Source organism: Hylobates moloch, unplaced genomic scaffold (assembly GCF_009828535.3).
Source record: "Hylobates moloch isolate HMO894 unplaced genomic scaffold, HMol_V3 SCAFFOLD_4, whole genome shotgun sequence".
In the NCBI taxonomy this organism is placed as follows: Eukaryota; Metazoa; Chordata; class Mammalia; order Primates; family Hylobatidae; genus Hylobates; species Hylobates moloch.
Genome location: NW_026652279.1, coordinates 39,586,479 through 39,601,248, shown reverse-complemented (window position 1 = coordinate 39,601,248; position 14,770 = coordinate 39,586,479). Strand labels below are relative to the sequence as shown.

The window sequence follows — 14,770 nt, the reverse complement described above, 5'->3', positions numbered from 1 at the left end:
GAAGCTTACTGGAAGGATTGTTACTCCTGGGCCAGGCCAGGATTTTGAGGAGAGATGTGGTTGCTGTCACCAAATCCTTGACGGACTTTGGCAGAAGTGTGTTAGGCTTACTCTGGATAGCTTCAGAGGACAAAACTAGTATTGACAGAAGGAAGGTAAGGAGAAGCAGCTTCTAACCCAGGGGAAGAGAGGGTTTCCAAACTGAGAAATCAAAAATAGTATTGATTCCTTGTCAGGGTCAGTGCTTCTCCCCACTGTGTGAATTACAGGGGCCATTTGTCCAAGATTCCTCAGAGCAATACTGATTTCATATAATTATTTGAATGAAAGGTGATTTGTTCAATTTATAGTAAAATATAATTTGATTTGTGTCCCTGTTTGTCATGCCACCCCAGAAGAAAAATTGTCTTTGGTTAGGTCAAACATAATGGTTTTTTGGTTTGCAAACCATGAGTGATTCCTATATTAGTATATTAGGTGGGAGTTCAGATTCAAAGGGCCCTCTTTTTTTTTTTTTTTTTTAGTAGCAGCCAGCCTAATGAGTAGGAAGTGGTTCTCACTGTCATTTTATATTGAATTTCTTTTATTTTGAGTATGACCGTCTTTTCAAATGTATGAGATAGTTATTTCCAGTTCCACATACTATCTGTACATTTCTTTTGCCCGCTTTTAATTTGAGTCTTTGGCCTTTTTCTTATTTTTCTTATTGATTTGTAGTAGCTCTTTTATACATAGAAAATTAATACTTTGTGACTAGTTGCAAATATTTTCAGTTACTGAAATACGCAGTAAGTGTTCCATGTAAGAGCTGAATGGCTGGTTCCTGATTGCTGTCTCCCTCCCTTCCAGCCAATAGATTTCAGAGTTTGGGCATTACATATAGAGCCAAAGATGACACCACACAAGCGCAGAGCATGGGAACAGAGTTCTCTGTCTGACTCCTGTGAGCTTCCTCATACTAAATCACCAACAGCAACCTACTTATCACAGAATAGGAGAACTGAACAAGCGTTGGCAAGGATGTGGAGAAATCGGAGCTCTTGTTCCAGTTGTCGGTGGGAATGTAAAGTGATGTAGCTGCTGTGGAAAATAGTGTAGCAGTTCCTCAGAAAATTAAAAATAGAATGACCACATGATCTAGCAATTCCCCTTCTGGTTATATACCCAAAAGAACTGAAAGCAGAGTCTTAAAGAGATATTTGTACACCCTTGTTCATACCAGCATTATGCACAATAGCCAAAAGGTGGAAGCAACTCAAATGTACATCAAAAATGAATGGATAAACAAGATGTAGTATATACATACAGTGGAATATCATTTAGTCTTAGAAAGAAAGGAAATTCAAACACGTGCTACAAGGTGGATGGCCCTTGAATACATTAAGCTAAGTGAAATAAGCCAGTCACAAAAAGACAAATACTGTATGAGTTTACTTATACCCCAAGCAGTCAAATTCATGGAAACAGAAGGTAGAATGGTGGTTGGCAAGAGCTGAGAGGAGGAAAGAAAGAAGAGTTATTGTTTAATGGGTATAGAGGCTTAGTTTTGCAAGATGAAAGAGTTCTGAAGATGGATGTAGTGATGACTGCACAACAATGTGAATGTATTTCATACCACTGTACACTCAAAAGGTGAAGATGGCAAATTTTATGTGTATTATACCACAACTAATAAAGATTTCTAAAACTTATGAGATGTAATTTCACCCTTTCCTATTGCTAAAGATCACAAATTAGAAAACACGTTGACAAAAGCTACGCGAAAATAAGCACTCTTGTGTTGATCAGAGCATAAACATATAATCTCAGGGGAGAACAATTTGCAACTATCCTTCAACCCTTTGGTCAAGCAATTCTACTTCTAGGAATATAGCTTACTCCCACCTGTGTGATATGGCATATAATCAAGGTTTTCCATTGCAACAAAATATTGGAAACAACGTAAGTATCCATCAGTAGTGGTCCAGAAATATATATATATTATCGTCATCCAATAGAATACAATAGACTAATATGCAACTGTTAGCATGAGGATACTCATTACATGCTGATACAGAATAATCTCCAAGGTAGTCATATGTGTGCCAAACTGTAAATAGTATGCTACCATTTGTGCTTAAAAATTAAAGAAAACAGAATATGGGTCAATGTTTTTGTTTAGTTTTGTCTAATGTAACTTTAAGTAGAGGCAAGAAACTGGTAACATGTAACAATGATCACCCCTGTTACATCTGTGGAAGAAAACTAGACAGCTAGGGGACAAGGCTGGGAGGGAGACTTGCTTTCCACTATTTATCACCTTTACCTTTCAAATTTAGTACCATCTACATTTAGTACCATGATCTATTCAAAAATATTTATTAAAAAAAGAAAAGGTATAGTCTAGAAGGAAAAAAAACATAACAGACACTTCTAGCCCAATGCCCTGCACTGGGTGCTATGAGAGCAGAGGAAAGAAACACAGATGGCGTCTAGACAACACCGTCTAGGGAATACATTTCTGCTATTCGATCAAGAATAGCTGTGCAACTTTTCCTGGAAAGAATTGATTTGTTTTTATCAACAGACCTATGAATTTAGTGGACAGACCTGTGAATTAATTCACTGGTTAGGTTTTCCTTTTTGCATTGCCTGTTAAAAAGCTATAAGCCAAACTCATGTCCCCCTCAGTGCAAATTGGGCCGATTTCTAGGGCAAGCATTTAGCACTGGCCTTGTCCCTGGCTCTGTATCATACTCCTGTATTTGGTTTGCTTTTCCACCTGTTTCTCACATTGGTCATCTTTCCTTTGTATGGCCATACCATCCTGAATGTGCCTGATCGCATCTAATGTTGGTCACCTCTCCTTATTCTTTGCTTCCTTATAAGCCACTAAGCAGCCTTTTTGGTGCTAGTTAGGGTAAGTGCTTGGGTGGTGAAGGAGGGAGGAGGGAGAGGAAGAAAGAAGATAGAAGTTATAAAGCAAAGCATATCCTTTTTCTTGGCTTCATCATGTAGATTAAGTGAATTGCTCTCAAAGTGTGGTCCTTGGGCCGGCAGCATTGTCATCACCTTATGTTGTTAAACATAAAAATTCATGGGCTTCATCCCAACTTACTAAGCCAGACTTTCTGCGGATGAGGCCCAGGAAACTCTCCGGGTGATTTTTACTCACATTCAAGTTTGAGAACCACAGGAAAACAAAAGGAAGGCTGATTTCTAAGCGTAAATGCAATACTCTCCGATTGCCCCCATCATGCCTGTTGTGTTGGTCAAGATAAATAATACCAGCTACTGCAATAATCAATCCCTCAAATTTTATTTTTTGCCAATATCACAATCCAATGTAGATCAGTTGTGGGAGAGGTGTAAAGACAGCTGCTTTACTAGTTTATTAAGCAAACCAGGTCCCTTCCATTGTAAGACTTTGCGATTGTCTAGGCCCTTGGACATTTCCTCTGGATCCCCTGCTGCTAAGAAGGCAGGAGAGAGAGGAAAGAGAGGAGACTACAGCAGCCAGAGCTGGAAGAAACATCTTTTCTGCCCACAGTTCCATTGGCTAGAAGGCAGTCTCATGGCCTATCTAACTGCAGGGGAGCCTGGGAAATGTGACCTATCAATGGAGCTAAGAGCAAAAGGAAACGGCTTTGATGAAGCTTTGGCATTGTCTCTGCACACCCGAGAACCCAAGTGAATCCCAAACTCCACTTCTAGGTCATGTTTTGGTGAACATGGGTTTTCAGTTTCCTTTTCTAATCAAGTTTTACCTTTTCTTTTTTGACTCTAGCACTATGGGACTGAGTAACACTCTCTTTGTGATGGCCTTCCTGCTCTCTGGTAAGAACCTTTCAGCTTTGTTAAGTCCTGAAATCCTACTGTCTCCTGATGAGTCTGACCACAGCAAGCCCAGGCCTGAGACTTGGTGGGTTTTACTCACTTTCTACTGAGCGTTGTACAAGACCACATGCAAAGAAGACTTTCCTGGAGAAGAAGGAAGTGTTATGATTGAGAACAGCTGATGGCAGGCAGCTGGGATGGAGCTCTAGCCCCGGTGTGCTTCTTCCTCCTCCGCAGTCTCACATCAGTGAGCCTAGATGCTCAGAGTAGGGTAGCCTGGCCCATCCCATGGGGATGGTGGAAGGCTGCTGCACTGAGGCCCCTGAGACTTGACTCGTTTGTTCCACACATATTCTCTTCTGGTCTTCTCTGACCCTGTTTCTGTCTTTCTCAGGCTCCTAGGAAACAACTGATGGAATTACAAAAGTCTCCCTTCATACAGAGCACTGGCTTTCACGTCCCTGACTTCCCTACCCTCTCTCACTCCCTTCCCTATAGCCCATGCACATACATCATGGTTGCCATGGCTTCCTGACAACTATGGATCTTCAGATAATTGTGATTGTGTCAGCTGATTTATAGTGGAGCCAATGAAGCTGAAGCTTCAGAGCCCTGCATTTGTACAACCCTTTCTAAATCTCCCTCAAGACCCTGTGAAGGGCCCCCGAGCAGTGTGGTCACATGTCTTATGCTTTGGTAAAATTTGAATAAGATATTTTAACCACAAAAAGTTATAACCACTGTCTCCTTCCTCTGCAACTTTTCCCTCCATGCCATTCTCCACCTGTCTGGTGGTGTTAGCAGTCAGGGGCATTTTGTATTTGAATTCTACATTCTTTTTTTTAACTATCCACCACCTCCCTTCAAAATTTTAACAGCATCCAGCCTCACAAAACTCAGATCTTCCCTGTTTACAGTTCCACTTTGAGTTTCAGTTTCTTCATCTATAAACAGGAGTTGGCTGCGGTCCCTGCCATGTATCCTGTGACTCAGTGTCTTGTAGTTACTCCTGGCCCACCCCTTCCTGCTGCTCCTTGTCTCCACCTGCAGGCCTGAGAGGGAAGCCACCCCACTAAGACAGGGAGGTGAACTGAGCCTGAAGTTTGGCTACAGCACCCACAGGCCACCAGCCATGAGTTCACCTCCTCCAGATGGCCATACACCAGGCCCTTGGCCACTGTCCTCATGTCTGCTGTGGATGATGAAGAGTCAGGGAACTACAAAGAGATGGTCCCTCAGATCCATGCTGGCTGGGATAAGCTTTTTGGGATTTCTGTTTTCTGCTTAGCACCTTGAGCTTGTGGAGTCCTTGAGTGTGAGGTCTGTAGATGTGCCAGCTGATCACTGACTTAGGTAACAACAGCAGCTTCCAACCCCCAGGGCCCATGACCTGCTACCTTAGCTCCTGGGGAGGTGGGAGGTATGTGTGTGTCAGAGAGCAAAGCAAGAAGACAAGACTCTAGAGAACATTATCCAATAAGATTCCCTTCTCATCCACTTCTTATTTATTTATTTTTTTATGATTTCTTTTTTTTTTATTATACTTTAGGTTTTAGGGTACATGTGCACAATGTGCAGGTTTGTTACATATGTATCCATGTGCTTATTTATTTATTTATTTTTTTGAGACAACATCTCTCTCTGTCACCCAGGCTGGAGTGCAGTGGCACAGTCACAGCTCACTGTGGCCTCGATTACCTGGGCTCAAGCAATTCTCCCACCTCAGCCTCCCCAAGTGCTAGAATTATATGCATGAACCATCGCACATGACTTATTTTATTTATTTGATAAATGCATATATACACACAGTCATGAATTGTTTAACAACAGGGTACGTTCTGGGAAACACATTGTTAGGTGATTTTGTCATTGTGTAATCATCATAGGGTGTCCTTACACAAAACTAGATAGCATAGCCTGCTCCATACCTAGGCTACCTGGCACAGCCTATTGCTCCTAGGCTACAAACCTGCACAGCATGTTACTGTGCTGAATACTGTAGGCGTTGTAACACAATGGTAAGTATTTTTGTATCTGAACATATCTAAGCATAGAAAAGATACAGTAAAAATATGGTGTTATAATCTTATGGGACCACCATTGTATATGACTGAAATGTGGCTGTGCAGTACATGACTGTATATGTATATGTGTGTATATATATATCCCTTACTTTGTGCCTGGTACTATTCTGAGTACCTCATAAATATTAACTCATTTAAGCCTCGCAATAACTTTCTGCTTTAGGTCTTGTTATTATTTCCCATTTTAAGATGTGGACACTAAAGCCCAGAGAGGTGAAGTAATTTACCCAAGATCGACAAAGCTACTAAGTGGCAGAGCTTGGATTCACACTCAGCAATGTAGATTTAGCATTTGTTCACTTGACTCTTCTCCTAACTCTTGTGGTAAACCACGAATAAGTGGTAAGACTTCTTCCATGGGGCCTGAACAGCTTTGGTGGATAATATAGTTTCCGCCTCATCCATGTGCATCCTCCCCATCACCTGCAGCTGACACCTCAGTTGACCCAAGAGCTTGGGCCCAAGCCCTTCTCATCAAAGTGACCAGCCCAGCTCTCAAGATCTGGGAGAGAAGGAAGAAAAATGCCCTGGAAACACATTTCCAGAAAACACTAAACTGGAACACCATTTCCCACCAAATTTTCTGACTCTGCACACTGAAAGTGAGAAAGTAAAGCCGAGACACTCTATGAAAACTGAGTTCAGGTGTCACCTTTGCCCTTGACTTGCAATTGACACTTCTTAGAAATTTCTTTGCTCCTGAGAAGAGAGTTATCAGTATTGAAAGCAACAACCTCAAATGGTAACCGTTTAAGTTTTGTGGTGGTGAGAGAATTAGTGACTAAATTTTTGGCAGTACAATTTTAAAGTGGAATAGAAAGCCCATGACATCAGATTAGAAAATAACATTGCCAGTAATTCACACACGATGAAAAGCAACAACAAATCAGATTCTATTTGAATTCTTTCTTCTCAGGGCACACCTCTGCTTACGGGGCTGATGAACAGTGACCCAGCTACAGGGCAGGCATCCAAAGGGAGAAAGGAGATGCAATTGGCCCAAATAATCCACCCCCAAAATGTAGAGCTGAATAATTCATTTCATGGCATAGAAATAGCAATACAGTGAAGCAATTATGTTTCACTTTTCTCTCCCTTATATTTTGTGTCCTCTGTCATGGAAATTTGACACAGTAGTATTTGCTGCCCCTGCTCTTGAGGGTAAAATTGGGTGGGAGTTTAAGACTGAAATGGGCACCTGTGGCCTTGCAGAATTAGGTTACAGTTTGTGCCTTGTTTTTATAAAGTGAAAGGAATTTCTAGTGCCACTTGCTGAGGCACCTCTAACTTTCAAGCTCTGTTTGCCGCCGTCCTGGCACCTCCATCACACTTTTAGGCTGGAGCCAGAGAGGTTTTCGAAAAATCAGTAGCTCCCACATCAGGAGGAAGTATCTTTCCAGTTTGAGTTTCGGTAGCTGCTCTCTTTTTGTCTGAGGGTTCTCTGGGTCCTAGGGCTTCTCGTTTCTCTTGAACAACACCTCTAGTTAATTTCATGTACCTGGAGTGGTAGTTGGAATATTTCTTCACTTTAAGATTTTTTTTTTTTTTTTTTGCGACGGAGTCTTACTCTGTCGCCCAGGCTGAAGTGCAATGGCATGATCTTGGCTCACAGCAACCCCCGCCTCCCAGGTTCAAGTGATTCTCTTGCCTCAGCCTCCCAAGTAGCTGGGATTACAGACACCTACCACCACACCCAGCTAATTTTTGTATTTTTAGTAGAGACCGGGTTTCATCGTGTTGGCCATGCTAGTCTCGAACTCCTGACCTCAGGTGATCTGCCCGCCTCGGCCTCCCAAAGTGCTGGGATTACAGACAGGCATGAGCCACTGCGCCCTCAAACCCTCATTCCTGTGGAAAGGTCCACTGTTTTCCCCCCAGGTTTTTGCAGATATCTGCGTGGATGGTTACCTTTGACTCCCATTTCTTGCTGTTGTTGATAGCCCTCATTAAAACCATCACCCAGAGGTGAATAGACAGCTGAGACCTATCATTCCCAAAGAATTGTCATGGAGCCTAATAGTTCTATTGGATTCACCCCTTTATGTTAAGCCACCATTTCAGTGTTTTTAAAAATAGATGTATGTTATCTAGTAGGGAATATCTTACCCCCATATTAGTTGATTGTTTCAGGAGGGCTTTTAGTGGGTTCCAGAGAAAATGAGCAATCAGACAAGTTGATTTAGTGGAAGACAATCACTGAATAGGATGTGTATAGGGTTGTTTGGGAGCAAGAGTGAAACTGGTATGGAACAGAGAGGCTCCCAAGGCAAGCAGACATATTTTTTGGAAGGAGCAAGTGTTTGAGAGACTGTGGCTTATTTTTCCTTTGTGAGAGGGGAGTTTTAATACCATTTCCAAAATATGTAACCTGGTATTTTGTCCCCAGAAGTACTGTTGAGATTTATGGAAGCAAAAAACTCTGTCACCCAGGCTAGAGGAGTGCAGTGGTGCCATCAAAGCTTACTGCAGCCTCTAATTCCCAGGTTCAAGAGATGTTTCTGCCTCAGCCACCTGAATAGCTGGCACTATAAGTACATGCCACCATGCCTGGCTAGTTTTTTTTGTTATTGTTTTGTTTTGCTTTAGAGACGGGGTCTCGCTTTGTGCCCAGGCTGGTCTTGAACTCCTTTTAAGTGATTATCTCATCTCAGCTTCTTAAAGTCCTGGGATTATAGGCATGGCCTATCTATTTTTATGTTTTATAATTTTTTGTACTTTTTGATGTTACTTCAAATATCTTTTTAAGTATCCTAAATATACTTATTTAAAAATTTTTCAAGTAAATTTATCTATAAATTATTGATTTTATGTCAATAGACATTGTTCTCTATCATTAATAATGTTAAAAATAAATTAAAAAACAAAAACAAGTAAATCAATCAATGCTTACCACAGGCCAGTATTTGATCCAACATTAACTCAAATATTCATTTGTTTAATCCTCACAACAAACCTATGAGGTAGGTACCATTATTGTTCCTGTTTTTTGCAAGAGGAAACTGAGACACAGGGGAGTTAGGTAATTTGCCTATAGTAACACAGGCTGTGAGTAGTTGAGCTGAGATTGAACTCATGCTGTCCAGAATCCATACTATTAGTTATAATAGTGTACTGCCCTACAGCTTTCTGTTTCACAGCTACATGGCATTACTTTATGTGGATGTATCATTATTTGTTAAACCATTTAACTTATTTCCAGTGTATTGTTCTTATAAACAATGAATATCTGTATACCTCTAATTTTGTGCACATGTATCTTTTTGTAGAATGAATTCTTAAGAAATTGAGTTGCTAAGTCAATGCTTAAGCCCATAATTAATTTTCTTACATATTACCAACTGTCCTCCAAAAAGGTTGTACCAATTTAGAATTTTACCAGCAGTACATGACAGGACCCATTTTCCTAACACTCTCACAGACACTGGGTATTACCAGTATTTTTTTAAATATGTGCCAATCAGATGGGCAAAAAGAATGGTTTCTCACTGAGGTTTAAATTGCATTTCCCTAGTTATTCTTGAGATTTTTCCATTCATTTCTTCAACAATTACTTACTGAGTGCTTCATATCTGTAAGGGACAATTGCAGGTACTGGAAATGTCACAGTGAGGAAAAGTGACAAAGCCCCTGCTATCATGGAGCTTATTCTAATGGGAGATGTCAGGTGCTCAGCTGAGCTGGGAGAGAGAGAGCTGAGTTGTCAGGTGTCAGAGGAGCCAATTATAGCAGCAAAACAAAAACACAGTAGTTCAGCTTTTAATCTCTTACTACGACGGTATAATCAAGAGGCTAAAATGGGAGGAAGGGCAGACTCTGCCTGCTCCATTTCCCCACATAGAGTGAGTATACCAGTCGAGGGTCAGGTGAATCAGTGCAGACTTAGAGGGTCGCCTTACCATTGAAGAAGCCCCGAATGAAAGGCTTTAGCAGTTTTATGGACCTGGGGGTGGAGGAATCCAAGGGTGGGGAGAATTCATGAGGAAAATGAAGTGAGAGGGCTAGGAGTGGAAAAGTACAAGGTACTGAATTAGCGTGGGGAATAGTGTCTTTAGGGCTAGGAGTGGAAAAAATACTAGGTACTGAGTCAGAGTGGAAAACAGTGTCTTCAAGGCAGGGAGTGGAAAAGTGCTAGGTACTGAGTCTGAGTGGGGAAAAGTGTCTTCTCCATGATGAGGAGGCTTCAGCAGAGGTGCCTGAAGACCTCACCCCAGAGCCTCAGATAAAGAGACCTAAGAATGAGGGTGCCTGGGCTAAGACTGCAAGTATGTGAAAAAGCATGACTGGTGGGAGGCTGAGATCTTGACTGCAACCCCCTTCAGAGACTGCCATGCACTGACTGTGCACCAAGTCTGGTGTGGAAAGGGCAACTTCCTCAGCAAGGCTGGTTAGATTAAGTCTCTTTAATTGCCTGTGGTCAGGTCTGAAAAATCACACATAGATTTTTAATCAGAACACAGACCTCTCAGGACAGACAGACAATAACCAAACATACCATGTCATGTCATGATAAGTACCACAATAAATATAAGTCAGCATGAGGGACAGAATGCCAAGGATGCTATCTTCAATAGAATGGTTAGAGAAATCTCCCTGGGAGGTAGCATTTAATGAAAGACCTACATGAAGTGAAGGAGTAGCTGTGAGACTGTCTAGAGGAAGAACCTTCCGGACAGAGGGAACAACATGAAAAGAGGACTTAAGACAAAGCGTGTGATCTTTTGGAGGAATGTCAAGGGAGGCAGTGTGGCTGGGGCAGAGTAAGCGGGGGAAAGAGGCCTGATAGGTACTGGGGACCCAATTACATGAGGTCTTATAAGGCCAGGGGAAGGACTTTGGATGTAGTTCTCAGTGTGAGGGGAAGGGATCTGGATATAATTTTCAGTTTGGTAGGAAGGCATCAGAGGCTTCTGAACAGGAGGATTATGTGATTGGAGCTGTATTTTTAAAGGATCATTTTGGCTTGAGAAACTAGACCCGGGGACAAGGATGGAGCAGGCAGATGAGTTAGGAGACAATTACATTAGTCTCCTCCACCCTTTTCTTAATATATTGGAGTTCAGCTCTGGCTGTAGTAGTTCTAGATCTCCTCAGACACACTTGTGTAGAGCCTCTGTTGGGTATTTTGGGTATACAGATGATTCATCTTGGTTATACAGATGATTTAGATGATTGTAGACAGAAGTGGGTTGTCTGGCCATTCCCAGACAGGGAAGCATTCCTTGAGATAGAGTAGAGGAAGGCTGAAGGGGAGGAAGAGAGTACCTGTTGCTATCTAGATAGAGACATCCAGCAGGAAGTTGGATACAGGTATCTGAAACTCTAGTGAAAGTTACAGGCTGGCAATAAGCACCTGGGAGTTATTAGCTTGTACTTGACAGTTGAATCCATGGGGCTATAAGAGAAAAACCAGGAAAGTATGGAGAATAAGAAGACCAAGAACATGCACTCAAGGTTACCAAAATTAAAGAGTGATTTGAGAAAATTAACGAGGAAATCAGAGATTGGGAAAGAATAGAGCATTTCAATGAGGAGAGATGCCAACACTTACATTTGACACAGCGGTCAAATGAGTTGAGATCTGAAAAGAGCTCAAGTCTTGGCCATGGTGTGAAGTCACCAACAACCTTTGTCAGGGAGTTTCAGTAGAGAGATGGGGGTGGGAGTCTGGGAGTAAAGGCAGGAATTGCTGCTTACTCTTTCAAGGAGTTTGACTCCAAGGGAAAGAGAAGCTAAAAGCAGTAGCACAAGGTTTTTGTTTGAAGTAACGGTGGTGAACCAGGTGAACAGCCTGGAGGCCGAGTGAAGTGAGACTGGACACTGCAGATTTGGAATGTCACCAGTCTGCACAACTGAATAATTTCCTCCAGAACTGCTCAACTGCCCAGTTGTAAGAACAGACATGTAGACCAAAAGTAGAGTGTCCCCAGGGTAAATTTTATAGAGACAAAGGGGTGTGTTTATTGAAGTTGTGGCAAGGAATAATTACAAAGATATACTATTGTTGCATTGTCCAATATAATAACCACTAGCCATATGTGACTACTAAAATTTCAATTAATTAAAATTAAACAAGATTTAAAATTCAGCTTCTCAGTCATACTAGCTATGTATCAATTGCTCAATAGCCACAGGGGCTGGTGGCTATCATATTGTTCAGCACAGAGATAGAGCATTTCCATTATCACTAAGAGTTCTTGTGGAAAACACTGCGCTACAGGGTCTGGATAAAGCTGAGGTCTTGATGAAGTTGAACAACAGATGTAGAAGGAGTAAGCAAGAGCAAAACCTGGATGAATAGGAGGTTGTCGATGGAGATTAGTATATTGAGATTAAGATTCTAGGGACTGAGCTGCTCCAGGTGAAAAGTTTCAGGGTTATGTCATAAGAGGGTGGGGGGCAGCTGCTGAAATAGTCTGTGGGTGAAGACCTGTGGAGTTGACAAGATCAAAGAAATTTGAGGCAAGTTTGTTAGACTCATTCATGAAGAAGTCACCCAAATTGTTAGCAAGACCTTGCATCTAATGCCAAAATCCTCATTAAGCAAGGTGGTAGTGATTTAGTAGCTACAAGCAATAAAAGAGTCAGACACCTCAAAAGGGGAGGGTGTTGCTCAAAGTCCCCACAAAGTGTGATAAAACAAACAGTAGCTGGGGCTGGAGCAAGTGGCTTCCTTTGGGTGAAGCCAGATTTCACTGAAATAATAACCTCAGGGGAAACAGTGAACGAAGGAGTTAAAGGTGTGGGAGAGTTTCCTTGTAGTAATTAATGGAATGAGGCTTCCAAAGGGCCAAGTAAAACTTTGGAGGCAGTTTAGTAAAAGAAGGAATTTTTTTTAGTATAGGTAAGCATGGGAACATAAAGAAGAGATAATTCTTAAATATATAAGATATGCATTTGGGGATAGTAGCCAGGGAACACTGAAGTCCCAGTGGGGTCAGAGACTTCATAAGGTTAGCAAATTACGGTTTTTAAGTGGCATTCCAACAGTAGAGTATGTTGCTCAGGAAGTCCTTAATTATCCTTTGAAACAAATTCCTTCAGCTGATTACAAAGGCATCTAGCTGGATTCTTGAGCGACTTGTTCCTGACATCATAGCAACCCATTGTAACTAGACTTCAACCATTCCTCTTACCCAAGTGCTGGGGAAGGGAGAGATTCCCAATGCTTGCCCACCTATGGAGTCCCAGAAAGTCCAGTTGCTAGGAGGCTTGAAGTCTGGGGTCATAAATTGGAAGGCCTGAAGTCATTTGGTGATCACAGACCTTGAGCCAAACTTTCCCCATTTAGTCAGAGAAAGGATTAGCAGCATCCCCCATGCCTAGCTCTGTGTGAGATCATGGAAGCCAGTGGTTGGTGAGGTGCTATGGTGTATAAATTGCAAAATACTTTCAGTTCCACTCAGAATGGATTTCAAAGTGATTTCCACCCCATGGGGGAGGAGAGGGAGTCTGGGGAGGGATGGATGGAAAAAAATTTTTCCTGTCATTTTCTGTGATCTACTCTAGAGACAGAGGCAGAGATTCTCTATAGCAGCTGCTCAAACTATAGCTTTTGTTAAAATGGAGGTTCTGAATCAGTAAGTCTTGGGTGGAGCCAGAGATTCCGTGTTTCAGACCAGCTCACAGGTGACGTGAATCTCATTGGTCCATACATCACACTTTCAGTTGCTAGGTGAAGAAGGGAGCACTCCACGAATGGAAGAGAAAGCCGTTGTAATCTTTGAGAGAAGGGGCCTGGGTCAGTAGAGTTAGACTGGTCTGTGAGTGGAGAGAATGGATGGGAAGGAGAGAAGATACTGTGAGGCTCTACAGAAAAATATATATATATATGTAAATCAAGAAGACAGAAGCAGCTAAAGACAAAGTCATTTCCAGGTCCAGAAGGCACAACTGAGAGCTGAGTAATAACATAACATTGACTGTTAATTGGCAGAATTTTTAACTGTGTGTTTGGTTTCTCCATTAAGTCATCTGTCCTATATTACATGACAATTTAGACTAAAACCAGTATTTTCCCAGAGACAATGCTAGAAGCTTTTACAGTAGGTGGCACTCTTGCATTACATTAAGAGCTCAGCAAAGAAGCTGCAGAAGCCTCAGGTTTGCCTTGTAAGGTGATTAATAAACACACTAAATGTTCCTTAGGTCTCCCTTTCACTGTCAGGGTACCTATATAGATTTTCCCTCCTCCCTCCAATACAGGTACGCATCCTCTACAGGTGGTGCATTTTATACCTCAAGTACTTCACGGGGTCCTAGTGAGTGTAATGAAATAGGCAGTGATTCATATTTGTGCAGACTCCCACTGATGCCTGCTGTCTGCTTCCCTAAGATTTCAAGACCACCACCAACCCCTTGATCATGTGTTCTCACTGGGCCGCTCTGTACATAGTTTAGTTTGACAAGTGCATGTCACTGTTATTTGTCCTTCTATTCCCCTTTCAAGAGAAACCACATCAATTTAATTACTCCCCCACTAAGAACTCTTCAAATGAAACTCCTCTCATCTCTCTCATCAACCCATCTCCTCCCTTTCCTCCTCAATGTCAACATGCCTTCACATAAATCCTGAATGATGAAATTATATTTAGAACTTACACTAACTTCCTCTCCAAGGTGGCATCTAACTTCATATTAAGTAAGAAACAGCCTTCCCACTCTCCACCCCCATACTTCTCACCCACCACTGCTTACTTTTTTGTGTGTGTGTGCCAAGTCTCAAGTAATTCTGTAACCTAGAAAAGGTCCTACACAAACCCTGTGATCATTCACATTTAAGTAGCTGGGTGGCCCACATCCTTCCCACAAACCCCAAAGTGCCCTCAAGGACTAAAGCCTTTCTCTGAACTCTTCCAGCCTGATGTCTACGG

General features: G+C 41.9%; 1 protein-coding gene across 6 annotated transcripts in view; it reads left to right on the top strand.

Annotated features, from left to right (window-relative positions):
- The window catches only part of CD86 (CD86 molecule), a 64,213-nt gene that overhangs the window by 30,303 nt on the left and 19,140 nt on the right, over nt 1-14,770 (top strand). For all 6 annotated transcript variants that reach the window (XM_032150041.2, XM_058437432.1, XM_032150037.2 and 3 more), the window contains exon 2: nt 3,767-3,816. In XM_032150041.2, the coding sequence (XP_032005932.1) occupies nt 3,767-3,816 (50 nt within the window). The remainder of the gene's footprint in view (nt 1-3,766; nt 3,817-14,770) is intronic.